The following is a 27,325-nucleotide window of genomic DNA, read 5'->3' as shown; positions in this document are numbered from 1 at the left end:
GTTCAAGTAGCTACAGTACCTGTACCTGTACATCTGACACTGATCACACCCTTGAATCCCATGAAATCAATGCTGCGCAGATGAACTGCGTGTATTACAATTATCGTCTAACATCATTGTGTCTGACGCCACAATTAAATCATATCAACACCAAACTGATAGTCTGAATAAAATCATCCTTATATTGAGCTGTGTTAGAAATTAACAGCTGTGCAGAAATATACCTAGTGTCCCTCTTTAAGAAACACAAAGGAAAATCCCTCAAACACCATGAAGTGTAGACATGATAGGCTACTTTCCACATTTCCAGCAGCAAAGCTGTCAGTTAGGCCCATTATCTTTAACAGGGATCATTTCCTCCAACAAAACAAAATGTTGGCACTAATTAATGGTGCTATTAAGTGTCCGCTAATGATCAGTTTCTTTCTTATGAAGGGCTTTCAAATCAAAATCAATCAAATGAATTAAACTTCCCGTCATGACTGGGCTGCATTTCTGTCAGCCATCAACAGCTGATTGGCCAGTGGGTGGTGCTTTTTATAGGATCAGATTCAACCCTGAACTTACCCTGCTCCGGAGCAGGATAGCCGTTCAGAGTAAGTTACCATGGTGATCTACCCCAATAAGAACTGAACCGGCTTCGTGAGACCGAAAACCCAGGGTTAACCCTGAAGTTACCTCGCTAAGACATTAATCCTGCTTCGTGATACAGGCCCCTGAATTAACAAAAAAACAACAACCAAAAAACAGTGCCCTCCATTTTTGTTCATGTGAATAATATAATTTTGTTTATCGTTATCAGCAGACACAGTTTCAGTCCACACAAGAAATAAATCCAGCGTTAGTATTATGCTCTCTTTTTAAATATGTTTTAGTCTTAACCTTCTCCTAATATCAAGCTCTTAAGCTGCTCAATGCTCCACTGTGTTCACCACTTAGTTGTGTGTAGGAGAACAACAGCGGCCAACGCAAACACACAATGGTCCTGACGAGAGCCTCTGTTTGGTTTCTCTGTTCTGGGCGAACTGGCGAACAACATGGACGACTGTGTGGAAGAGGACCTACTCTGTATGTAGATATAAATGGCTCCTTCAGGCAATGAAAACACAACCATTCTTAGTTTCAGGTGATTATACTCTATGAATTAGATTCCACTTCTGCCAATATACCCCCCTAAATCCTACACACTGTACCCTTAGTACAAAAATAGTGATCAGTGCAGCGCTGATCAAGCTCTAAAGAGTTGATTTAACATATTAACAACTCAACCACTGATCATGTCTGTCACCTGATATGACTTTTAGTGCATAATGCATTTTCATTTCTTTCTATCAGCAGCAGGGTTGAGTTTGCGTTTCTCTCCTTCAGTCTTTGCACCAAAATACATATCAATCATCATGCCATCAGATAATTGTTCAAAATAATATTTCACTGTGCACTAAACTGAAATATGAATAAGATCAAAGCCTCCCTCGCTCATGAACGTTGGCCAGCCCTGCTGAGACAGACCTTACCTGACTAAACAGGTAGGCCAGAGGGCAGCCCCAGCTCAGCACAAAGCATAGGGTCTCTGCTTTGAAGGTGAGTTAACAACTTCCTGCTGGCTTCGCGTCCTTTCTTCCGTATCATGTCGATGAGGCGGCGTGCCCTGTTTGCACTGGTACTGTTCTCCTGAAGTATCGAGTCTTTCTCCCCGTCATTCAAGACACCACCCTCTAACAGATCATCCAGCAGCTGATTGATAAGCTCTCTGCACACCCTGCCCACAAGTTTAGGCCTCAGTCTGGCAAGCTCCTTGTCTGCAGGAAAAAACATAGATAGATAGAGAAATACTTTATTGATCCCGAAGGGGAGTCACTTTGCAGCTGCTCCATAACACACACATTCCAATAAGAATAATACTTAAAATATAAAATCAAGGAAAGATAAAATACAAGAATAATAAAAATGCAGGCATAAAAAATATATACATTATGTGTTGTAAAGTGGCAGAAGTGGCTTAAAAAAGTGGGGAAATAAATAAATAAATATTGGATTGTTCAGATTTTCATTTATCTGGCGGGTGTTCAGTTTCCAATTTTGGGATTTTTTTTTCTCTTTTTTTCTGAGGAACGACAAAAAGAAAATTATGAATAAAAATAAATCACATTGTTTCCCATACATTGATTTATTTGTGACGGTCCACTACTGTATCAATATTGACCGCCATTATTCATTTTCTATTTTCTGTTTGTTTACTATTTCAAATGGCTAAGTTGTTATTTCATTGTAGAGCTACACACAGCATATTAATTCACCCAGCTCCTCCTTGCCCTGCTCCCTCTCTGTCTTCATCACAAGAGCTCTGCACCGGGGACAGTTGGGCTAACTGTTAGCATCACATGGCTAAGGCCTTGGGTACATGCATTATCTTAGAGTGCAGCTGTTACGCCCTGAAAAACAGACGCTTGAGAATGCCTGTGTGCTGCGACAGCATCACTCTCCCTCTTGAGTGCACCTTCCACGTGTCTCCATTGACATTATATTCAAGGAGGCAAAGAAACACAGGATGTGTGCGGGCCCTAGAATTAACGATTATTAACAGCTTTAACGACAGAGATGAGCCATTTCAGTGTCGGTGTGAGTCATTTTCATAGAGAAGTACGATAAAGTACCCAAAATACTCTTGTTGCAGCTTCTTACGTTCAGATATTGGCAGCTTTACACACTCTCCCATGACGGTGAACTAAATCCTTTGGCGTGAGTACGAAACAAGACATTAGATGACATCATTTTGGGGTTTGGGAGAGACAGACCGACATTTTTCAACATTTTAACACTTTTTCGATAAAATGATTAGTCGACTAATCGAAGAAATAATCGACAGATTAGTCGACAATGAAAATAATCGTTAGTGGCAGCCCTAATTTGGGACGCCAATTTTTTTTCCTAGAATGGCAAAGGCATGACCCACCTACTCTTTTTCTGATTGGCTAGTGCTCGTTGCCTTCCTTATATTTCATACATGTGTATTTCTACTGAGTACTCATTACTATTGTTATCCTGCATCTTCTTCTTCTTCTTCTTCTTCTTCTTCCTCCGAGGAAATCATACTTCCCATGGGTGAAAAATCTCCAAACTTTGCACAAAGGTCCAGTCTCATGCCGGATTGCCTCAGCTGCAAAAACAGGCCAGTAGTCCTGATGGTGGCGCTACAGCAAGCCTCTAAAGTTCAAAATTTTAAAAATTCACAACAAATCAACCATACGTGCTACAGATTTGCAACTTTCATCAAACTGTAGCCCCAATACTGAAGAAATTTTTGTACATTTAAAGCTATTGCAAATTATGAAGTTCATCACTCTGTTTTTTTCAAAAACTGTGAAACTTCTTAAACCTCAATTGACACCAAACTTGCTACAGAGCATCTTCAGACTGTCCTTCACAAACGATGCACACAGATTTTTGATTTATCAAAAATTGAGCCTACAGTGCATCAAAATGTTTGACTGCAAACGGTACTGTAAACATATACATACAAATTCTTGCTACATACATTTTCAATGTTCATTTAAAAAAAATGACAAAATTTTGGAGTCATGGTAGATGATGTTTAGAAAATATCAGAATTTTATCTCAAAAACTGAATTTTTGACAGCATTTTGAATTTTGCTCTAATGTGAACAATTGGAGTCAATGCAAAAATGGCACTTTTAAACATCAGTTTTTCACTTGTGGAGCCAATAAATCATTGTTAAAAACAAATTACCAACATCTCCATGCTGTCTAGATGTAATCTGTGTATTTTCAGATTTTTGTCTTAATAACTGAATTTTTGACAGCCGTTTGAAATCTGCCTTTACACACTAACAGCTGCTGTCTTGCACACAGGTGACTGGCTTAGTCAGTCTGTGAAGCTACATGTGATGTTTCTGTTTGCCAGTTAGCTCAGTGAGACAGAGGATGGTTCTTGGTGTCGAAGATTGTGAGTTCAAGCCTCAACTCGTGCAACATTTCCATATGAGAAATCTACCCAAACTTTTCATAAAGGTCCAGTCCCATGCCAGATGTCCTCAACTGGAAACACAAGACAATAGTCCTGATGGTGGCGCTACAGCAAGCCTCTAGATTTCAAAACTTTGAAAATTCATAACAAATCAACCCTACGTGCTACAGCTTTGGAACTTTCACGTTCCCTAAAATTGCCCGGCCCCGACCATTGCTGCGCAGCAGCTACAATTATATATTATGTCTTACCATACATCACCTGAACATCACCAGTGTTTTGATAGTCATCTGAAATAAAATCCAGATAAACAACATGTAAATTCTATGTTGTGCATTCACAATACAAGACACTTAATTTAAGCCATTTTAGCTAAACAAGAATGATATACAGGTGCCGTAAATACACACATCACAGAATATCATTTCATCACCACTGACTTTTTCGAATTGCACAGGTCCACACTTGTTCACTTGTTGTGTGTCTGAGTCCGAGCTGGAAATTACTGTCAGGATCGTCAATGAACACTTCGAAGAAGTTTGGGTCACACCACTCATATATGAGCTTTAATTTCTGTGACAGAAATATATAAAGGGGAAAGGAACAGAGTTAGACTTTGTGCTGAGGTCAATTTTTAAAATGTGATAAGTTACACGCCTGAAGAAAAATGTGCTGATGTCTTCAGGTGGCAAGCCACAGGGGCTGTATTTGACCAAAACAATGCAATGACAGGACATGATGACGCCTCTGCTCTACTCAGTGTGTCTGATTTCCTGGTTGTTATTCTGTTTCAGGGTGCGGGTCAACCTCATGAGCCACATCGGGGCCTGGCCATGACACAGAAGCTCACCATCTACCAACAGAGCCTCCCTGCTCGTTTTCACAGATATGACTGATTACTGACTTTCACGTTTGTTCGGTTATTTATTGTTATTTTGTAAATAAATGAGCTCTGAAGTATTTGTTCACTCGTCTCATTTCCCATCACTGTTCCAGCCTAAGAGCCGGGATGTCACAATATCTTTAAGAAAATGTTAATTAAGTTAATTTTGGAAAACCTGCTTGTCTGTCTGGTAAATCAGAACACAGTTAGCTTAGCTTAAACACTGTAAGCAAGGGGAAGCAGCTAGCATGATCGTGTTAATCCTTATGTTTGTCCATGAGTTTCATCCTTAAATAAAACGCAGTGTATTTAACAAGTTGCCATTTTACGAGAGAAAATACAGACTGTTCGTTAGCTTTACAAGGTGCTGCTCAGCAGATGTTGTGATCTTTGGACAGAGCCAGGCTAGCTGTTTCCTCCTGTTTTCAGTCTTTATGCTACGCTAAGCTAACCATCTCCTGGCCTTAGCTTCATATTCATCCATTTTATTTATTTCTGGACAACAATTAAATCAATAAGTAAATACAGTCCAAACTTTACCTCGGGGTTAATTTCTGCAGCGTCCATATCGGCTGTGAGGATGAAATAGTCGCGCATTTTCAGGTATTTTGCTGGGTATGGCTTTTGGATCATTGTGTATCCACTGGATAATTCCTTGTTCTGTATTTTCTGTGGGAGGAAAAAAGACATCGTCAGCACAAAGATGCTTCAAGGTTACAGCAGCCGACATTGCTGCCAGTGTTTTGAAGTGTGAATCAACATGGTGCCAGTAAGATATGTAATCACCTCTTCTAGAGCTGGATCACAAGGGATCACATAGACGTGCAGTGTGAGGAATGTTTTGGTGGTCTTGTATATCAACACTTTACAGTTAATTCTCACGGGGAAGCCGGCTCTCATCAGGACTCCTCTTGGAGAGAAAGCTGGCTGAGACAACTTGACATGGGATGATGTGACCTCAGACACTTGTTCCACAATGTCTCCACATGTATCTATGTGGAGGACGGCAAACTTGTCTAAAACTGTAGGGTTGTCTTCTGCACAAAAGACACGTGTATAAAGGTTTTGAAAGACATTCATCAAACATTACTGAGGTTGTTACATCTTGTTTTGATCGTATGATGGTGCTTACCTGTGCAGATCCAGTGTGGCAAATGTGCTTCATCGAACTTTCCAGCAATGACTGTAATGTCCAGTAGGGGACCTCCAGGGATGTACTGTATGGTTTCCAGTCTGTCCGCGTGCTCCTTCCAAGAGCCAAACTGGTACTTGAAGCTGACCTTTTCCTTACAAACCCAGCGCAAGCCAGAGACACTGCATTCGAAGGCACCTGCTTCAGACTGCAGGCTAATTCATGAAAGGGAAACAACTATTGTAAGTTTGGGTCTCCTGTGTGCTAGAATATTGTAAGATCAGAGATGTCGTTAATGTAAACAGAAAACAAAATCTGCCTTGTTTTAATTTGCTGTGAAATGTAACAATACCACAATAATTGTAATTATGTATTGGCATTAAATGTTAAAACACCGAAAAAGGTCGTAGTTTTCCTTCTGTGAAAATGTGTTTGCTGTGCCAAAGTATTTGAAGACATTTTTTCACCTGTAAGCTGGAGCATCGTCTGCATCCACACAGTTCACTTCAGGCTCAAGTTTAGTCCAGTCGTGCTCAGGGAACAGATCACTTCCGGTTGCCCCCATACTCAAAAGAGGATCATTGTGTGACATTATCTGAAACAGGTTAAATTATAACTTACTGTAGATTCACAGTGTATTCGAAACAGTAGTACAGCTGATACTTTTGTTGTGGTGAGATAAAAAGAGTCTTGAAAGGTTCTGTATGTGACATTCAGAGCATTGATGTAGCTGCAATCGACTATTTGCTGTGTAAAGATTTTAAAGAGTGATGACGTCCTGAGCAGAGAATGAAGTCAATGAAGTCAGACACTGTAGTGAGACAGGTCAAACTGATATGATGCTGATTTACAGGAGAGTTCATGTCAAATGGAGGATAAACCATGAACATGAACTAGAGATCTCCTGTAAAGCATTTTAATAAATTAATCTATCATAATTAAAACAACTGGAGGCTGAAAACAAACTGATATATGGGTCTGATCACTTTTTTAATCAATTGACATCCTTCCAGACAGGATGTGTCTGTGTCTGTGACTTCCTGTACGGACTGAAGGCTGCTGGAAACTGTTGGGAAACTGTCCCGACTTCACTGTGGCTTTTTGTCACCGCCCCCCCGCTGCAGCCGCCTGCTCTCGTCTACTTTCCAGGCGAGGCGCAGTTCATCTCCAATGAGCCTATTTACAAAGTAGCAGAGTGAGAGAGTGGTACATCCTGTCAGCCGAGGGGTTTCCTATCTGTGCTCCGGTTGGATCCAAACGGAGAGCCGGGGCTAGCTCAGAGACTAGCAGAGGCTAACTGACTGTGCTTCCCTCCGGTCATGCTGCGGCTAACGCTCCGCTAGCCGCTCCCAGCTAGCTCTGGTTTGTTATTCAGGTTAAAGTGGGAAGAAGCAGCGGGTCTGTGGGGCAGCTGAGTGAAGTGGAGCCTGAGGAGGAAGCACCGGTTAGCCCCGGTTTCACTACAGGCAGATTCACTCGCTACAGGGGCGAGGAAATAAAACCTGAACAGCCAATCAGAGTGATCTCTCTCACCGACAAGTTCCGCTGCTGATTCAACATGCTCAATCGGCCGAAAATTTGGAATGAATGAGGAACTATTACCTAATCATTACCTACCCTGTTTGTGTACCCTAAAGTAAAGTGAGACATCAAGATGAGTAGGTAATGAGTACTGAATCATTACCTACTCATCTTGATGTCTCACTTTACTTTAGGGTACACAAAAAGGGTAGGTAATGATTAGGTAATAGTTAGTTCTTCATTAGTTCCTCAGTAACTACTGAAATTTGATCAGGAGTTATTGAAGAACTGACCATTAACTAATAGTTAGTTCCTCATTCATTCCAAATTTGTTTCATAGTAACTACTTTAAATTTTGTGCACCTCAAACAACTGTACTGTGAACAACGGTGTGATCAGTATACAGTACTTTACACGCAGCCCCCATGATAAATTCTTTAAGCTGAGCCTACCTAAAATGTGACACACTATCATATTTATTTCTAAGGCATCATCGTACAGAATAACATGGATGGTCACATTAATGTGTATGTGGTCTGAAAATAATTAATTAAACTCTTCTCAAGAATCCTGCTGTCTGTGATTTTATTTGTTAAGGAACTAATTGTAAAGATGATGATGAAGTAATGAAAGACTACTCATTATGTGTCACTTTACTTTAGGACATAAAAAGGTTAACTAATGGACGGTTTATTGAGTAATGATTCTGCACTGATGAAGTAACTAGTTCACTAATTATTAAGTCGTGATTAACCCCTCTGTGAAATTTGATCATGAGTTAATACACCTCTGAAATTTGATCAGGAGTTAGTGAAGAACTGACCATTAACTAATAGTAAGTTCCTCATTCGTTCCTCGTTAAATCGTCAGTAACTACTCATTAGTTACTCATTTGCTCCTCATTAGTTTCTCATTCGTTCCTCATTCGTTCCTTATTTGTTCCTCATTTGGTCCTCGTTAGTTCCTCATTTGTTCCTCGTTAGTTCCTCAGTAACTACTCATTAGTTCCTCAGTAACTACTCATTAGTTCCTCATTCATTCCTCATTAGTTCCTCATTTGTTCCTCAGACCTCACTGTGACTTGTTCCTCTTTAGTTCCTCAGTAACTACTCATTATTTCCTCATTAGTTCCTCATTCGTTCCTCAGTAACTACGCCTCTGAAATTTGATCAGGAGTTAGTGTAGAACTGACCATTAACTAATAGTTAGTTCCTCATTCGTTCAAATTTGTTCCTCATTCGTTCCTCATTAGTTACTCATTCTGTCTCTGGCTGAAGACCTGAAATGATCACTCTCTCAGCTCCTGCTGTCTTTTGGCTCCATTGGAGATCTTCCTCTTTCAGGCTGTTGTCTTTTTTGGCGTACTCCACGATGTAGCTCAAAATGTGGACATTCTGTCCAACCTCAGCAGGTTTCTCCCAGCTGACTGATATCTCACTTGAGTATTGTTCAACTTGAGGTTTCCCAGGAGGGCTGCAGGGTAAGGTTTTAATGGAGCCACTTACTTCATTGGCTGGTCCAACACCTGCTGAGGTCACTGCTCTGCACCTGAACATGTACTCTGTGTTAGGACTCAGATCGCTCACTGTGACTTCTTCAGCTTCTGATGCTGTCTTCTGTTTCCATCCATTGTCTCCACTGACACAGTACTCAACAGAGTAGGAGGTGATGTTCTCTGCTCCAAACTTTGGTGGAGAAATCTTCAGTGTCACACTCTTGTGGTTTGTTTCAGTGACTGTCACTGTTTCAGGCTTTGAAGGTGGCTCAAAGTTCTCACTGACTGAAAAGCCGTCTTTATAAAGGTAGATGCTTGAACCTTTCTGTGTCTCATTTGTTGAACCAACTGTCAAGAACTTTATGTTCTTGTTCTCCTTGTTGGCCTCTGCAAAGTCACTGAAGAGCTTTGCTTTATGCCTCATTGCATACAGTACTTCCTTTGAGGCATACCATTGTTCCTTTTCTACATCACGAGTATGTGGATCTCGAGGTTCGTCTGGTTTGGGTGTCTCTGTTAAGTAGTTTGATAAAGCTGAGAGGAAGGGTTCGGCACTTCCCAGTGAGGTGAAAACAAAACACACTGCATGCTCTGCACTGTGAATTTCTTTGTACAGGTGATTTTGAGATGGAACGATCTTGGTGTTTTTCATCATGTTGGTGAAAGACTTTAAGATGCAGATTTCTCTCTCTTTACAGTCCATCCACTCGTTCAGGTCTTTGTTGTTGAAAGGAGAAGAATGTCTCTTCTTCAGGATCTCTGCGAGCTCAGCCTCCTCTTCTCCTCCTCCTCGGATTGATGGAAGTTTCTTTGCCAAGGTTCGTTGGAATTCCAGCTTGAACTCTGAGCACATTTCTTTAAAAGTTTTAATCTTCTTGCTGATCTGTGAGAACTGCTGTGCAGTGGTGGTTCTCAGTGCATCATTGCACCTCATTTCCAGCTCACTGAAGTCCTCCAGGACACTCTGTGATTCATGAACTAATCTTATACTTATCTGACGCACGAATTTTGCAGCAGAAGAATCTAAACTCGTCAGTGGCAACAGCCAGACCTTCACTGGTACGGCATTTTCTCCGTTGGCTCCCAACAATTTTGGCAGACTTTGGTAGACCTCTACCGCATCCTGAAAGGATGTAGGAGGCTTCTGAAGGAAAAGTCTCCAAAGAATCTGCAGGAGAATTTCTCAACATTTTCTCTGTCCTTGTCTTCCATTTTCAGTGAACCTTCACCCTCTATTGCAATTTTGGGAATCTTCTTGATCATCACCTTCAAGTTGCCCTCAATGTCTTGATGATCTTCCTTTTCGGACACTTCACGGTCAAAGACAAAGAAGGCTTGTGCCCCATAAAGAATAGCTGTGACTACATGTGTTGCTAATCCTTTATCAAAGACATATGGATGCTTCACATTGTCTCTTCCAAGATGATTCATGGACAGTTCCTGAACCTTTGTGGTAGCTTTGTACTTCAGTGTTACTCTGGCCTGATTTTTGGAGGTCTTACTATCGTTCAGGTATTTGGCCGATCCTCCAACTTCAACCAGTCCACTTAAGAAACTCGCCTTCAGGGATGCTTCAACATTTAGTGCTGATGATTTATCTGCAATTGATTCAGATGCAACTATGTCAAAATCATTATAGCTCTGTGGTCTTTCTCCAATATGATTTCTCAGGTCATCACGGTCCCACAGTGTCATTCCTAAAAAGCAAGAAGCAAAAATCAAGTTCAGCTTCCAGAACCAGCCTGACAGGAGAATTTGTTACTACATCCTACAACACAGATAATGCAAGTTTTTCCTCAGTTGGTGTGCGTGAAACAGGAAGCAGAGTCAGTCATGGACTTTTGCCATGAGTTTTGTGTCCAGAACTGGCCCTGTAGTTTGATCCAGCCCAGTCCAGGTTGAAATGGCACTTTTGGACAGAGTAAAGAGAGGATCACCTCATCAGTTTGTTTGAGGAACAGCTGTGTTTGTATGACACAAACTGTAAATGACTTCAAAAGGTAAATTAAGGCCTGTCAATCAGTTTGAAGCTGAGGTTAAAATGACTTCCTGTTAGACTTTATTTTGGCGGTCCCCTTTTCCTTTTGATCTTATGGGACTTTTATTTTGACGCCTTCTGCTGCCAGAAACAGGATATTGAAGCAGAAACATTTGAGAACAAAGAAGGGAAGACGTGTAACTTTGCTCTGCAATTATCAAGCTCTTGTTCCCTGTACAGTTAGGCGCCCGGCTGCATTAAGCATCTTTACATGTGAATCCTCACCAGGGACGAGTGAATCTTTGCGGCAGTCGTACAACATCCCGAGGCTGAAAGGCCGACCGAGCGCCGCCACCTCCATCGTCCCGCTGGCCTCAGAGTCCATCGCTCAGTCTGAACTGGACAAAATAGACAACAGTTTGTTAGGTCACTTCTCTGACTCCTCCTCTGTTTGTCTGCCAGATGTTTAAAGAACATTTGGTAATACGTCCAACCACCCTCACATTTTCACTTTAATTTGACCTTCTTCACTCACTGACGCTCACATCATTTTACAGACTTCCATTTAAAACAACCAACACAGTCTGAGCTTGTATTTACAACCTTCAACAAAGGATCAGTTGGTTGAGTTTCAGTTCAGTGGACCTCACGCACCAACAGTCTCTTCAATTTCTCTCATATTTTCCCTTAATTTTACGGTTAAGAGAAAAAACAAGAGAAGTCAACTTCAGATGCACCAAACGTGCGTAATCATCCAAATGTGCTGTGACCCAGCTGTGCTGAATGATCAGTCCCACTTAGTCATAGGTAACGTCCTCTAAACACTATATAAGGGTAGGTGTTGTGCTGTGTGCAAAGACTGTGAAACATGAACAAGAACCGGAGAGATGGCACCAAAGAGAGGGCTGGAAGAAGAACAACTTTTGCAGTACGGAAATCAATGTACTGTTAAATAAACTTGATCAAAGTAAATGTGATTTATGTAAATGTGTTTGTACTGGTCTTGCAGAAAAACCGAAAACCCAGCACTGACAACACATTTGTGATAAATGTGTGTCAGCAGCAGTGATGGAGGAAGTATTCAGATTCTCGACTCAAGTAAAAGTACTATAACACACTGTAAAAATACTCTGTTATTGTAAAAGCCCTGCATTGAAATTGTTGTTTAGGAAAATATATTTAAGTATTAGAAGTTATTTTAGGAATCATACAGAAAAAAATAAAATTAATTTAATAAACACTGAAATCAGCCCACGAGCTCTAATGTCAAATGGGTTCTTCTATCATACCTCATACCATGCAATAACAACATTTCTCTTTAGTTTATTTCAGACCTTTACAGTTTTTATGTTGATCTGACAAACACTTGTTTGAAAGGATACTGAGACCTTACATCTGCACACTAAATATTTGATTGTACCTCAAAGATCATTCTACTTGATTTTAACTTGCATTTTTTTTTTGGTATTTCTGTCCATCTTTTGTATCAGTTGTAATCAGTTTGCACTCACCTAGCTAGTGTCTGATATCTGGGAACAAGGTGACATCACTAAAAAGAGGCAGCACAAGCAGCCAGATGATCAGACAGATCAGAAACAAACATGTTAAATTACAACATCCTAGTTTTGTGTTGGTATGTTTCCATGTTTTTATATCTCATCTTGTCTGCCTCCCTCTCTGTGTGTCACTTAGATAAAGTTTACTTGCTCACCTGCTGTCACTGCTGTTCTACGATCTGTAGCCCTGTGTTTTCCTGATTTTCTTTGTTGTCTTTGTGTCCATTTTTTAAACAGCGCTGTTTCTTGTATCCTGATTTATTTAAATGTTACCCTGCCTCTAAAAAGCTCAGATTGACTGTTGAAGTTTTATTTAACCTTTGACCTTTAAGCCTCTGATAAAACACTTTGGTAACACTTCAGCTGATCAGCTGCTGTCAGGATTAAACCTGTACAATGTCTCCCTCTAGTGGCTGATACAACACACTGCTTCAGACTCCACCTTCTGCTAAATCTGTTGCTCAAGTCAACATTACACACACCAGGCCTAATGCAGCAACACTCTCTAAAATTTCTCAATATTTATATAAATACAGTGGTTGAATTGTTAATTTTTAACAAGGGGGATGCAATGTAGCTTTGATTTTTTTGCGTGCACACATCATCAAATATGACAGCACAGATGTGCAAAATTAATCAAGACAAAGAAAAATGGCATGACCTATACCTGCTGCCCTTAAAAACACAAATAATGCAGTAGTATTGCTATTGCAATACAGACAAAAAACATTTTAGAATATAAATAAGAGTAGTTCTAAAATAGCTGTGAAAATTAATCTTAGAGTCACTCTTATCCTATAGACATTTCCTTAGCCAGTTATAATTTCTCCTTACCTGTGAAGCCTTGGGCTGATAATTGGTGCTGCTGTCAGGACCCTGCCCTGATACCTGCCTGGTTTCTCCCTGTCCCTCTTCTATCTGTTGCAATAATATAGATAATAAATGTGCAATATAAATAGAATAAATAAATAGAATTAAGAATAGTAGTGGTGACATAGCTGTGGAAATTAACCTCAAAGTCACTTTTATGCGATAGATATTTTCTCTCAGCCAGTTATAATCTCTCCTCACCTGTGAGGACCCTGCATTATCGTCCTTGCTGGCCTCTGGTCCACTGTCTCCTCCCTGACCCTGCTCTTTATATTGTGGCAATAAAGATTAAACTAATATGTGCAAAGCAATAGTGAGGACAAGTTCTTATTAAGGAGGAGTGGGTCTATTCCTAGCATGAAACTAGTTAGCAAGGTATTTAACATAGGTAACAATAACATTAGTACTCTTGTTAACCAGCTTAACTTGATATATTGGCATCTATTAATTAGTCATCATTTAGCTAACATTATCTACATGCAACAGCATTACTCAACTTACACACTTTGTTTGGAGGAAACTGTGCAAGGTTTTTGCTTGCTGAACATAGTTAACACACACAACACTGCCCAGCAGCACATGTGTCATCTGTGGCTGTGTATTGATCACAACACGACGGCATGTATGCCGCTTACTCATGGTGCGTTTAAAGACGGTTCGGAAAAATATGTTGCCACATGTTAAAAACGAACTGAACGGTTGTAAGGGCTGTAAAGGGCCGTCCGTGCATTCTAGATTAACAAGGGGGATGCTTTTTGGTCAATTTTCTAACAAAGGGGATGGCATCCCCCCTAATCCCCCCTCAATTCGACCACTCTATCTATCTCTCTCTCTCTCTCTCTCTCTCTCTCTCTCTATATATATATATATATATTTACACGTACAGAAACACACATGTCATCAGTACATGACATCAGTGTCAGTCTGACTCTGAAGTCATCACAGAGGGCGTGTTGCCGAGTCATTTCATATAAATGAAATATCTACACATACACATTTTTCCAGTTACAGGCAACAGATTGGAAAAAGTAAGGACATCACACATTGCTATGTCATCATTTCATTTATATGTAAAAAAAAAGTCAGATTCTGGTTTTAATAAATGTGAGCAGGTATTAAGTTAGTGTGTAGTAGTGCTGTCGGACAGTGTACTCACCAGTGTTCGGCTGAGATTCTGCTGGTTACTTGAGGATTCAGTTGTAATTTTCTTCAGAGAGAATACTTGACCAGTCTCCACTGCAGCACTGCTGTCTCACTGCAGTCTGTCCGACTAACTCTCACTTTCATTATTGGAAGTGTGACGTAGGAGCAGTGGCGCCGTTGGAGGGGGGGTGGGGGGGCGCCTGGCCCCTGGTGTAATGAACAGTTGGTTCAACGGTTGAAACTCTAGTGTCCACGTGTTTGCAAACGCATCTGCATTTTCCATTGTCAATGAATGCAGCATCAAACAATGCATCACAGTCAGGTACCGCTCCCTGACAGTGCCTACACAACTACAGGAGGAGGGAGAGACACAGTGATGTGGATTTGTCATTTACACACTGAAACACACACACATCCAATCATATGTGCTCATCATGGTTTTAACTGTCTATCCCTTCAAAATAAGAGCGCAGTGTGATTGAAGGGAACTTGAGCAAAGAGAAACAAAACCTCAGTGTGTTCACAGAAAGTTAGCTGGATCACATGAACAGGATCATTTAGCTGACTGAGGTCATGTCTGAAGAACAGAGCTCTGTAGCCTACTGATCAGGAGAAATAAAACCACGACAGGTGTACTTACAGTAGAAAAGTGTGCGATCCTCTGAGGATGTTCTGTGGTCTCTGCCTTTATATCATCTGTGAGGGACAAACTCCACCTGCTCTCTGCTCACTGACAGGAGGAGGTGCAGAAGAGAAGCAGGCTGATTTCTCAGAAACGGTGTGACCTGCAGACTGACCTTTGAAATGTGCAGGAGGGAAAAACAAGACAGAGAAAACAAGGGTTTAATCATCTCCTTCCATACCCCCTTACCTTTGACCCCGATGGACAATATCATGAGGTCAAGGAGAATTCATGAGGACGTAGGAAAAGACAGCCACAGTGCTAAGAGACTCCGACTGCACTTACCTTCAGCTCCACAATTGTGCGACGACGGATGTTATTGAGGGAGGTCTGCTGTGGGAAACACAGTGTTCACAAGATCGACTTATAAAAGCGCTTCCTCATTAAAGTATTAATACACTTGATTGTTTTTTTTTATTTTATTTTTTTTTAAAATGTGCTTTTTAAATAGACACAACTTGATTTTTGACTTCTGTTTTACATGTACTTTGCTGCCTTCTTGAAGCACTTTGTAAAATAAAGAATATTATTATTGTTAACGACTTTGCTACATCATAAATATGAGAACAACCTGGTGAAAAACATTACATTATTACCACCCAGCGAACATTTTCCCATTGAAAAGCCATTTACAAAATGACTCTGGTCAGCAGTGAAAAGACGTTCACAAGTGAAAGTTTTGTCACCAACTGTTTAAAGACGTTGACTGAACGTTTACATTCAGACCATGTTTCACCAGGATTTGCAAAAGTGAGATTTTTCATCCTCTACAGTTTGCAAATAGTAGTCTGTCATCATTTTGGAGCCTAACTAAGAAATCACATCCAGATTTCTCAGCTAGTGCTGATATGGTCTGAATGTGAACGTTCGATTGATGTCTTCAAACAGTCGATGACCAAACTTTCACTTTTGAACCTTTTCTGAACTTCTTTTCACCTTCACAGATTTAAACACCGTTGAAACCTCATAATGCTCAAACTGTAATATAAAACTGTAGAAGAGGTTTTAGGATGACAACAACAGCAGCATAAACAGGTTACAAACTGAGTCAGACTAACACACGTACAGCTTTAACTTAAAAGACAAAGAAGACCATGTGACACATGCTACAATAAATTCATATTTATTAAGCAGCAATTAAAATAGCACTTGAAAATGCTCTTTAAATACAATTACAATGAAACAGAAAAACACATAATTGATGCAGGGTCCCTCTGATTGTAGGAGGAAGTCTGATATGATGGAAACCTGTAAATAAAACAAGGATTAAATAGAAATATATTTACACTGAGCAGAGGCTGAATGTCCATCAAGGCTTTGATATATATCTTTGAGTATAACTGTAGTTTCTGTAACGTCAGCATGAAATGCACGACCAAGGATACAATTCAATTACACAGTATGTTGCTGTATGACAAATGTTTTGTTCCTCTTGTTTCCACATCACACCTCAGTATTTTTATGGCTGAACGGCCTCAAATTCAGTTTTACAGGATACAGGAACAGTCCATAAAGACAATCACATGAGGAAGCCAACATTACACACACACATAGACACACACACACATAGACACACACACACACACACACACACACACACACACACGCTGTAAAAAACAGTCAGATGGCATGTTTACCGTTGGTCCACACCACAGCTACAAGCCACAAGCTAGCATGCTAACACCAAGCTAGCTTGGCCGAACAGCAGCCCGAGCTGCATCATGTGCAGCGTAAAATAAAACTAACGGTGCTAATTTCTGGTTTGTTTCATTGAAATACAGCAGCAGTTATTTATAAGTGTAAAGACTCGTGTTTATTCCATCAGCTCCTTCTCCTGGGTCTGCAGGTCCAGGTGGGCCTAAAGACGTCTGTACATTTGAACCAGTCGAAACTATAACAGCTAACTACTTGTGAATGTGCATTACAGCAGTAAGCACACATTTTACATCTACATGAATGATGATTAAATCTGTAATTCTGACACGTTGATGCTGTGACCACATTTTAGCTGGTTGAAAAGGCGTCTTAGACGTTCAGACTGAACATCAACCAGTTTTCAACTAGAAATCAAAGTTGAACTCTCAGTTGGTGTTGGCTGGGAATAGTGAGTCACTGTAGTGTCAAGTCCAACATTAAGAAGTAGAGCCACAGCCCTGTTAGTAACACAGTGAACAGTCCTGTTAGTAACACAGTAAACAGTCCTGTTAGTAACACAGTATCAGTTCTGTTAGTAACACATTGAACAGTTCTGTTAGTAACACAGTGAACAGTCCTGTTAGTAACACAGTAAACAGTCCTGTTAGTAACACAGTAAACAGTCCTGTTAGTAACACAGTATCAGTTCTGTTAGTAACACATTGAACAGTTCTGTTAGTAACACAGTAAACAGCCCTGTTAGTAACACAGTGAACAGTTCTGTTAGTAACACATTGAACAGTTCTGTTAGTAACACAGTAAACAGTTCTGTTAGTAACACAGTGAACAGTCCTGTTAGTAACACAGTAAACAGTTCTGTTAGTAACACAGTGAACAGTTCTGTTTGTAACACAGTAAACAGTTCTGTTAGTAACACAGTAAACAGTTCTATTAGTAACACAGTAAACAGTTCTGTTAGTAACACAGTAAACAGTTCTATTAGTAACACAGTAAACAGTTCTGTTAGTAACACAGTGAACAGTTCTGTTTGTAACACAGTAAACAGTTCTATTAGTAACACAGTGAACAGTCCTGTTAGTAACACAGTAAACAGTTCTATTAGTAACACAGTGAACAGTTCTGTTAGTAACACAGTGAACAACATTCGGTAGATAAGAAAAGATGTGATGTATGCTGGAAAGAAGCAAGCCAATAGGAGCTTCCATGTTCTACCCACTGCCAACGAGACCCTATAGAGCTGATCTCAAACAAGCAGGTGGCCCGATGGCTTGTGGGTCTTGTAGTCAGACACTCCTGATTTCCACTGAAGTTTTGAATTCGTTCTTGGCACCATAGATTATCATAAACGTACATACATGATAAACAAATGGCTCCTCTGATGTCTTAAAGGAAAATAGCAGTCTTCCTATCACTTTGGGGTTTTCTAGAAGTGTTTAATACAGTGAGACCCTGAATAGAAATTTCTGTCTGTGATGATTAGTTTTTTTCTCATATTCACACATTTAGTTCATTGTTTTGTTTTTAAAAATACGTGGACAACACCTCAGAAAAACACGTGTAAAATGTTTATTTTCTTTGATATTGTTATCAACTTTAAATTTGGATTAAGTGATGCTTCGTGCTATGGTCCCATGGTGTTTTACCTGTTTATTACCTTCCAGTTCTGGTCGTCTAAAGAATCTCTTGTCAAGAAAATATTCAGGCGAGGACATGGGCGCCACCAGGGATTTTGGGCCCCATGAAAAGAATTTTTACTGGGCCTCTGATACAACCGGCCGAGAGCCTAGCAAAAATTGTTGATGCTATTTAACATAAAACGATGCATTTTGATGGTATTTTTGACTATCATTCCCATATTTGTGAAAAAAGAAGGTCTAATTTATCTCCAGAACTGTAGACTCACAGGTGGTGGCCTTGGATTTGGGGTGAAAAAATACATATATGAGGCTATATGGTCGTTAATCTATTTAATCTTCTGATTTCCAGAATATGTAAACATTTCTCTGATTGGTTTGAGAGCAGTCACCCAGTCTGCTGCACACACCACAAATTTTCTCCTCTGTTCCTACTGCAATTCTTCTATTTCAGTGATAGCTGAATTTTAACAAAACAAAAAAATTATTGTTACCAGTACATTGTAAGTAAAATATATTTGTGATTATTATTTTTTGTCAGTATTATAATTTTATTAGGGGCCCCTCTTAATCATGGGCCCCTAGAATCCTTCTCCTTTTCCCCACTTTTCGGCGCTCCAGGGCGAGGGTCAAAAAACAAAACAAAATAAAACAAAACTTCTATTTCAGTGTGTTGAAACTTGTATGACTCAATGACAGAAGCACTTACAGTGAAAAAACTGAGTGTTACCTTTCAAATGAGAAAACACATGTACATGCACCAAAAACAGAACAGGAAGAGCTGTCAGTTTACTTTGGACTTGGAAAGACAGTTTCAGTGAGTTTTCCAAGAACGGTAATTAACAGTCAAATTTAACCTCCATGTTCTTGGATATATGATTTTTGTATCTCAGATTTTGTTCATATGGTTCATATATGTCCTTGATATTTTCACTACTTTTAAATATTGTTTGCAGTTTTCGAACTAATTTACTGTTTGGTCTAAATTCTAGCTCAAAATATGTTTGACCATAAAAGATCACGTTTGATGATTTGAAAGGTCCTAAAAGAGAAGTTAGCTGCAGAGGGCTAAAGTGCTTAACAACACATCAAAGGTAACAGACAGGACGTGAGTCTGTCTTTATCAGATATGTTTTATTGTTAGCATTTAATCATTTCTCCAACATTCTGTATGAGTCATCACTACAGAACAGTCACATGCAGTTCTGTGCACAACAATATAAAAGGCCACAGGATCCAATAGTAGTCAATAAAATCACAAGCAGAAAAACAACAACAAGCTGATATCCCCATTTAAAAGTCTGCATTGAAAACTATAGTTATAGTCAATATTCTAAGACTTTTATGGACAACAGAATATCCTTAAACAAATACATGTTCACTGTTCAGGTTTGCTGAGTTCATAGAGCTGCAGATATTAAACTCTGACTCACTGGTTTCAGGAGGTTAATGGCTCCAGCACTGAATGTAATCACACTTAAACACTTTCCACCACACATGGTAAATCTGTATTTTTGGTGAACAGCACATGGAAACAAGTTCTGCAGAAATACATTTGTACAAAAGAAAACTGTAAGAAGTCGCCCTCTTTGTCTCAGGTACATTTATGCTTGAGCTTTTCTTGGTCATTTACATCTTCAGGAGTTTCCCTCCTCTTTCTACTTTAGCCATGATGTCTGCTTTTTCTCTGACTCCCCCCTGGGCCTTGATCAGAATCACTCACAATCCCGTCTTGTTCTTTATTTATACATGTCAGAATGGTCAGGGGAGTTCCTCTCCTCTTCCTACTTTAGCCATGAACTCAGCTTTTTCTCTCATGGCCATCAGGGACTGAACTCGTTGCTTCCAGCCTGGCTTGGCCTCAGATTTCTCTCCCTCAATAAGCATGTCAATGAACTCTGAAGTGGAGAGAGGGTTTGGCTTCAGTGCTATCTCTTTAAGTCTGTTTAGACACTGAGCAGACCTCTCCATAAATTTCACCACCTGTTTGTGCACATTATCATATGCAGCCCTCAGTTTTTCAATCAGTACCTCAACAGGTGCCTTTGCCTCTTTGGCGTGTAGGTACTTTTCTTTCAGCTCTGTCACTGTTAGTTTTTCTGTAACCTTCTTATACTCCCATTTGTACTTCTGATTAAAATGTACATTCCAGTTACATTGGCCTGGACACTCTTTACATTTTCCATCTGGTCCCATTGCATCACAGCGAGCCTTATCTGCATCACTGGGTATTTTACAGGGATAGTGACAGGTGAAATGACACTGCTGACAGTTGGTGATGTAATTTCCAGAACCAGAAATGTCTTTTTGAACAGGCTTCATGACAGTGACTTCAAACTCAAAGTTCTCATTTCTGCTGATCTCTGCCTCGTGCTCTTTCAGTTTGTCAGTTGTCTCTTTTAACTCTTCGAGCTTAGCTAACCCAACTCTAACCTGTGTCTGCAAATTTTCAACTGAATTCTCGAGCTGCTGTCTTTCTCTGAGGACCTCTTTTGTCATGGTCAAGCTTTTGGTGTCCATGACATTTAAAGCAGCAAAGAACCTCTTCATGCTTTTTGTCCCCATGTCCCAAAACATCTTATCGAAGCTTCCATCTTCGTCATCCTCACTCATGCCACCTTCTGCAGATGATTTGTTGTCTGCAAACAACGTAGAATTATTGAATTTGAAGTGAAGTGGCTGCCCCTCTTTTGTTTGAGGACACGGGACACCTGAGGCTTTGACTGCCTCAAGAACTGGTGGTTTCTGGACCTCTGCAAACGTCACCAGAACTCTGATGTTTTCTGCAATATCTTTGCCAAAGATTGAGAGCACAGAATCAAACACATATTTCTGTGTTGGTGTGAGTCGGGCCAAAGCAGCCTGAGCTACAAAACACACAGCATCAGTGTGACTGACCCCAAGCTCAGCATTGAAGAGATTATGGAGCTGTTCTGTGATCTCTCTGTCTCTTTCTATGCCTCTTGTATTTCCAAACCCTGGAGTGTCGACAATGGTCAGTGAGTGCTCTATTTTAAACCCCTCCTGGTGGTTGATTTTGTACACAGTGACGTCAGAGGTCTGGCTTTCAGCTTGTGATCGTGGCTGATCCTCATCAATCAGTGTGAATCTGAAATTGTCCTCCCAGTCTACACCAACAATGTAGTTGATCATTGCATTGATCAGAGTGGACTTTCCTGATCCGGTCTCTCCAAAAAGTAAAACAGTGCGATTTTTCCTCGTGCTTTCTTTGCCAAAAGTGAATCTTCTGCATCCATCTATGTCCATATCTCCTTCATCCAGAGGCAGTTTGTAAACTGAGGGAGATTCAGAACTTATCTTTACACTTGTACTTCTGAGGAAGTCTGTGAGGGGTGTAGATTTTGTTGTACAGACAGTAACAGTGATGCTTTCTTTGCTTCTGCCAGCTTCACCACAATCACATCTGACCCTGACAACATATTCTGTCTCTGGCTGAAGACCTGAAATGATCACCCTCTCAGCTCCTGACATCTTTTGGCTCCATTGGAGATCTTCCTCTTTCAGGCTGTTGTCTTTTTTGGCGTACTCCACGATGTAGCTCAAAATGTGGACATTCTGTCCAACCTCAGCAAGTTTCTCACAGCTGACTGATATCTCACTTGAGTATTGTTCAACTTGAGGTTTCCCAGGAGGGCTGCAGGGTAAGGTTTTAATGGAACCACTGACTTCATTGGCTGGTCCAACACCTGCTGAGGTCACTGCTCTGCACCTGAACATGTACTCTGTGTTAGGACTCAGATCACTCACTGTGACTTCTTCAGCTTCTGATGCTGTCTTCTGTTTCCATCCATCATTTCCACTGACACAGTACTCAACAGAGTAGGAGGTGATGTTCTCTGCTCCAAACTTTGGTGGAGAAATCTTCAGTGTCACACTCTTGTGGTTTGTTTCAGTGACTGTCACTGTTTCAGGCTTTGAAGGCGGCTCAAAGTTCTCACTGACTGAAAAGCCGTCTTTATAAAGGTAGATGCTTGAACCTTTCTGTGTCTCATTTGTTGAACCAACTGTCAAGAACTTAATGTTCTTGTTCTCCTTGTTGGCCTCTGCAAAGTCACTGAAGAGTTTTGCTTTATGCCTCATTGCATCTGGTACTTTGTTTGAAAGGTACCATTGTTCTCTCTCTACATCACGAGTATGTGGATCTCGAGGTTCGTCTGGTTTGGGTGTCTCTGTTAAGTAGTTTGATAAAGCTGAGAGGAAGGGTTCGGCACTTCCCAGTGAGGTGAAAACAAAACACACTGCATGCTCTGCACTGTGAATTTCGTTGTAGAGGTGATTCTGAGATGGAACGATCTTGGTGTTTTTCATCATGTTGGTGAAAGACTTTAAGATGCAGATTTCTCTCTCTTTACAGTCCATCCACTCGTTCAGGTCTTTGCTGTTGAAAGGAGAAGAATGTCTCTTCTTCAGGATCTCTGTGAGCTCAGCTTCCTCTCCTCCTCCTCCTCGGATTGATGGAAGTTTCTTTGCCAAGGTTCGTTGGAATTCCAGCTTGAACTCTGAGCACATTTCTTTAAAAGTTTTAATCTTCTTGCTGATCTGTGAGAACTGCTGTGCAGTGGTGGTTCTCAGTGCATCATTGCACCTCATTTCCAGCTCACTGAAGTCCTCCAGGACACTCTGTGATTCATGAACTAATCTTATACTTATCTGACGCACGAGTTTTGCAGCAGAAGAACCTAAACTCGTCAGTGGCAACAGCCAGACCTTCACTGGTACGACATTTTCTCCGTTGGCTCCCAACAATTTTGGCAGACTTTGGTAGACCTCTACCGCATCCTGAAAGGATGTAGGAGGCTTCTGAAGGGAAAAGTCTCCAAAGAATCTGCAGGAGAATTTCTCAACATTTTCTCTGTCCTTGTCTTCCATTTTCAGTGAACCTTCACCCTCTATTGCAATTTTGGGAATCTTCTTGATCATCACCTTCAAGTTGCCCTCAATGTCTTGATGATCTTCCTTTTCGGACACTTCACGGTCAAAGACAAAGAAGGCTTGTGCCCCATAAAGAATAGCTGTGACTACATGTGTTGCTAATCCTTTATCAAAGACATATGGATGCTTCACATTGTCTCTTCCAAGATGATTCATGGACAGTTCCTGAACCTTTGCGGTAGCTTTGTACTTCAGTGTTACTCTGGCCTGATTTTTGGAGGTCTTACTATCGTTCAGGTATTTGGCCGATCCTCCAACCTCCACCAGTCCACTTAAGAAACTCGCCTTCAGGGATGCTTCAACATTTAGTGCTGATGATTTATCTGCAATTGATTCAGATGCAACTATCTCAAAATCATTATAGCTCTGTGGTCTTTCTCCAATATGATTTCTCAGGTCATCACGGTCCCACAGTGTCATTCCTAAAAAGGAAGAAGCAAAAATCAAGTTCAGCTTCCAGAACCAGCCTGACAGGAGAATTTGTTACTACATCCTACAACACAGATAATGCCAGCCTTACACCAAACAATTTTTCCAGGACTTTACTCTGTCAGACCAATTTCCAGTGATGGAATAAAACCATGAGTTTTTCCTCAGTTGGCGTGCGTGTTCGTGATCTTGATCATTTGGTGTAAGGTGGTGATAAAACTCAGTACGAGCTGTCTGAAGTCAAATCTTTTTCTGGCCTTGACATTCCATCAAAATTAAACATGTTTAATATTATTGTAAGTTTTTAATCTTGGCTCATGGAAATAGTGAAGTTCAATGACACGAACATTGTCAACAACCCAGTGTTAATTTCACTGACGACAATTTTCATCAACAAACTTTTTTCCATCACGAAAAACGAGACAATGACAAGGAAAAAATACGTCATGATAATAAAAAATAAGATGAAGTCTATGTTTCATTTTGTTGATGAGATGAGACATGACGAAAATGTTAGTGTAACAACCAATTACTGCGCTCTCTGCTGCACCAAACAGGAAGCAGCAAACTGGGTACACCATAAAAATGGAGGGGACTCCAGGGAGGTGATGGAACATAAACAAGTCTGGGTTCTCTTGGACTGTGGAAAAGGAGAACAAACTGGTGGAGTTGTGGAGTGAACATGAGTCAGTGTTAAATTCAGCGTGTATCTGGTCCACCAACCAGCACTAAGTTTAATGAGAAATCTTCCTCTAATTTCCACGGTCTCCTCCCACTAAACTAACCCTGCAACGGGGCTGCAACTAACGATTATTTTCATTGTCGACTAATCTGTCGATTATTTCTTCGATTAGTCGACTCATCGTTGCAGCCCTACCCAGCAATGGAGGCTACTGAGGAGTTTTGAGTTAAGGCCACAAAATCAACAAGACTAGGTCAAAACCTATTATGTAGCTGGACTGGGTATGAAAAACTAGAGGGCTTTTAATTTGAAACAGGAAGCAGAGTCGGTCATGGACTTTTGCCATGAGTTTTGTGTCCAGAACTGGCCCTGTAGTTTGATCCAGCCCAGTCCAGGTTGAAATGGCACTTTTGGACAGAGTAAAGAGAGGATCACCTCATCAGTTTGTTTGAGGAACAGCTGTGTTTGTATGACACAAACTGTAAATGACTTCAAAAGGTAAATTAAGGCCTGTCAATCAGTTTGAAGCTGAGGTTAAAATGACTTCCTGTTAGACTTTATTTTGGTGGTCCCCTTTTCCTTCTGATCTTATGGGACTTTTATTTTGACGCCTTCTGCTGCCAGAAACAGGAATATTGAAGCAGAAACGTTTAAGAACAAAGAAGGGAAGACGTGTAACTTCGCTCTGCGATTATCAAGCTCTTGTTTCCTGTACAGTTAGGCGCCCGGCTGCATTAAGCATCTTTACATGTGAATCCTCACCAGGGACGAGTGAGTCTTTGCGGCAGTCGTACAACATCCCGAGGCTGAAAGGCCGACCGAGCGCCGCCACCTCCATCGTCCCACTGGCCTCAGAGTCCATCGCTCAGTCTGAACTGGACACTTCTCTGACTCCTCCTCTGTTTGTCTGCCAGATGTTTAAAGAACATTTGGCATCATGTCCAACCACCCTCACATTTTCACTTTAATTCGACCTTTGTCACTCACTGACGCTCACATCATTTTACAGACTTCCATTTAAAACAACCAACACAGTCTGAGCTTGTATTTACAGCCTTCAAAAAAGGATCAGTTGGTTGAGTTTCAGCTCAGTGGACCTCACGCACCAACAGTCTCTTCAATTTCTCTCATATTTTCCCTTAATTTTACGGTTAAGAGAAAAAACAAGAGAAGTCAACTTCAGATGCACCAAACGTGCGTAATCATCCAAATGTGCTCTGACCCAGCTGTGCTGAATGATCAGTCCCACTTAGTCATAGGTAACGTCCTCTAAACACTATATAAGGGTAGGTGTTGTGCTGTGTTCAAAGACTGTGAAACATGAACAAGAACCGGAGAGATGGCACCAAAGAGAGGGCTGGAAGAAGAAGAACTTTTGCAGTACGGAAATCAATGTACTGTTAAATAAACTTGATCAAAGTAAATGTGATTTATGTAAATGTGTTTGTACTGGTCTTGCAGGAAAATCGAAAACCCAGCACTGACAAAACATTTATGATAAATGTGTGTCAGCAGCAGTGATGGAGGAAGTATTCAGATTCTCGACTCAAGTAAAAGTACTATAACACACTGTAAAAATACTCTGTTATTGTAAAAGCCCTGCATTGAAATTGTTGCTTCAGTAAAAGTTTGTAAGTGTAATTAGGAAAATATATTTAAGTATTAAAAGTTATCTTAGTACTCATAAACACTAAATATTTGATTGTCCCTCAAAGATCATTCTACTTCATTTTAACTTGCATTTTTTTTTTTGGTATTTCTGTCCATCTTTTGTATCAGTTGTAATCAGTTTGCACTCACCTAGCTAGTGTCTGATATCTGGGAACAAGGTGACATCACTAAAAAGAGGCAACACAAGCAGCCAGATGATCAGACAGATCAGAAACAAACATGTTAAATTACAACATCCTAGTTTTGTGTTGGTATGTTTCCATGTTTTTATATCTCATCTTGTCTGCCTCCCTCTCTGTGTGTCACTTAGATAAAGTTTACTTGCTCACCTGCTGTCACTGCTGTTCTACGATCTGTAGCTCTGTGTTTTCCTGATTTTCTTTGTTGTCTTTGTGTCCATTTTTTAAACAGCGCTGTTTCTTGTATCCTGATTTATTTAAATGTTACTCTGCCTCTAAAAAGCTCAGATTGACTGTTGAAGCTTTATTTAACCTTTAACCTTTAGGCCTCTGATAAAACACCTTGGTGACACTTCAGCTGATCAGCTGCTGTCAGGATTAAACCTGTACAATGCCTCCCTCTAGTGGCTGATACAACACACTGCTTCATATAATTTTCTGGGAAGAGAAAAAAGAGTGGTCAGCTCCATATATAATATATATATATATATATATATATATATATATATATATATCATCTAAGACAGAACACTTTAAGGGACACATTTGCTCTATTAGCTGGTGATAGTTCTTAAAAAATAAACACATGTAATTTTAGATATATATTTTGGCAAAATGGGTTTCAGATCAACTTCAAGAAGCCCATACTGTACATATAAATATATATAAATATAAATATATCTCGTCATCACAGAGGGCGTGTTGCTGAGTCATGTCATACACATGAAATATCTACACATACCAGTTTTTCCAGTTACAGGCAACAGATTGGAAAAAGTCAGGACATCACACGTTGCTATGTCATCATTTCATTTATATGTAAAAAAGTCAGATTCTGGTTTTAATAAATGTGAGCAGGTATTAAGTTAGTGTGTA

General features: G+C 40.3%; 1 protein-coding gene and 1 pseudogene across 2 annotated transcripts; both read right to left on the bottom strand.

The window, feature by feature from the left end:
- The window catches only part of LOC125902863 (uncharacterized), a 56,691-nt pseudogene that overhangs the window by 28,691 nt on the left and 675 nt on the right, over positions 1–27,325 (bottom strand).
- LOC125902864 (verrucotoxin subunit beta-like) lies at positions 222–25,489 on the bottom strand. Of its 2 annotated transcripts, XM_049599513.1 has the most exons (10): positions 25,362–25,489; positions 22,534–23,910; positions 9,027–9,337; positions 6,468–6,595; positions 6,001–6,215; positions 5,655–5,905; positions 5,409–5,537; positions 4,426–4,558; positions 4,237–4,275; positions 222–1,799 (listed from the first exon to the last, which is right to left on the bottom strand). In XM_049599513.1, exons 1-10 carry the CDS (start codon positions 25,459–25,461, stop codon positions 1,519–1,521), a joined length of 2,964 nt encoding a protein of 987 aa, XP_049455470.1. In that variant the 5' UTR covers positions 25,462–25,489; the 3' UTR covers positions 222–1,518. The 2 variants fall into 2 exon arrangements, with proteins under 2 accessions (XP_049455470.1, XP_049455469.1); XM_049599512.1 differs by lacking the exons at positions 222–1,799; positions 4,237–4,275; positions 4,426–4,558; ... (3 more) ...; positions 6,468–6,595; positions 9,027–9,337 and having other exon boundaries at positions 19,651–23,910.

This window comes from Epinephelus fuscoguttatus, linkage group LG15 (assembly GCF_011397635.1).
Source record: "Epinephelus fuscoguttatus linkage group LG15, E.fuscoguttatus.final_Chr_v1".
NCBI lineage: Eukaryota > Metazoa > Chordata > Actinopteri > Perciformes > Serranidae > Epinephelus > Epinephelus fuscoguttatus.
The sequence above is the reverse complement of the archived record's forward strand: the minus strand, read 5'-3'. Positions and strand labels throughout refer to the sequence as shown.

Bases quoted from the DNA above. Each gene is read 5' to 3' on its own strand.
- LOC125902864 (XM_049599512.1), bottom strand. From the start codon at position 25,461: ATGGACTCTGAGGCCAGTGGGACGATGGAGGTGGCGGCGCTCGGTCGG. The intron at 23,911-25,361 runs GTGAGGATTCAC...CTTCCTTTTTAG, and splicing joins CAAAGACTCACTCGTCCCTG to GAATGACACTGTGGGACCGT.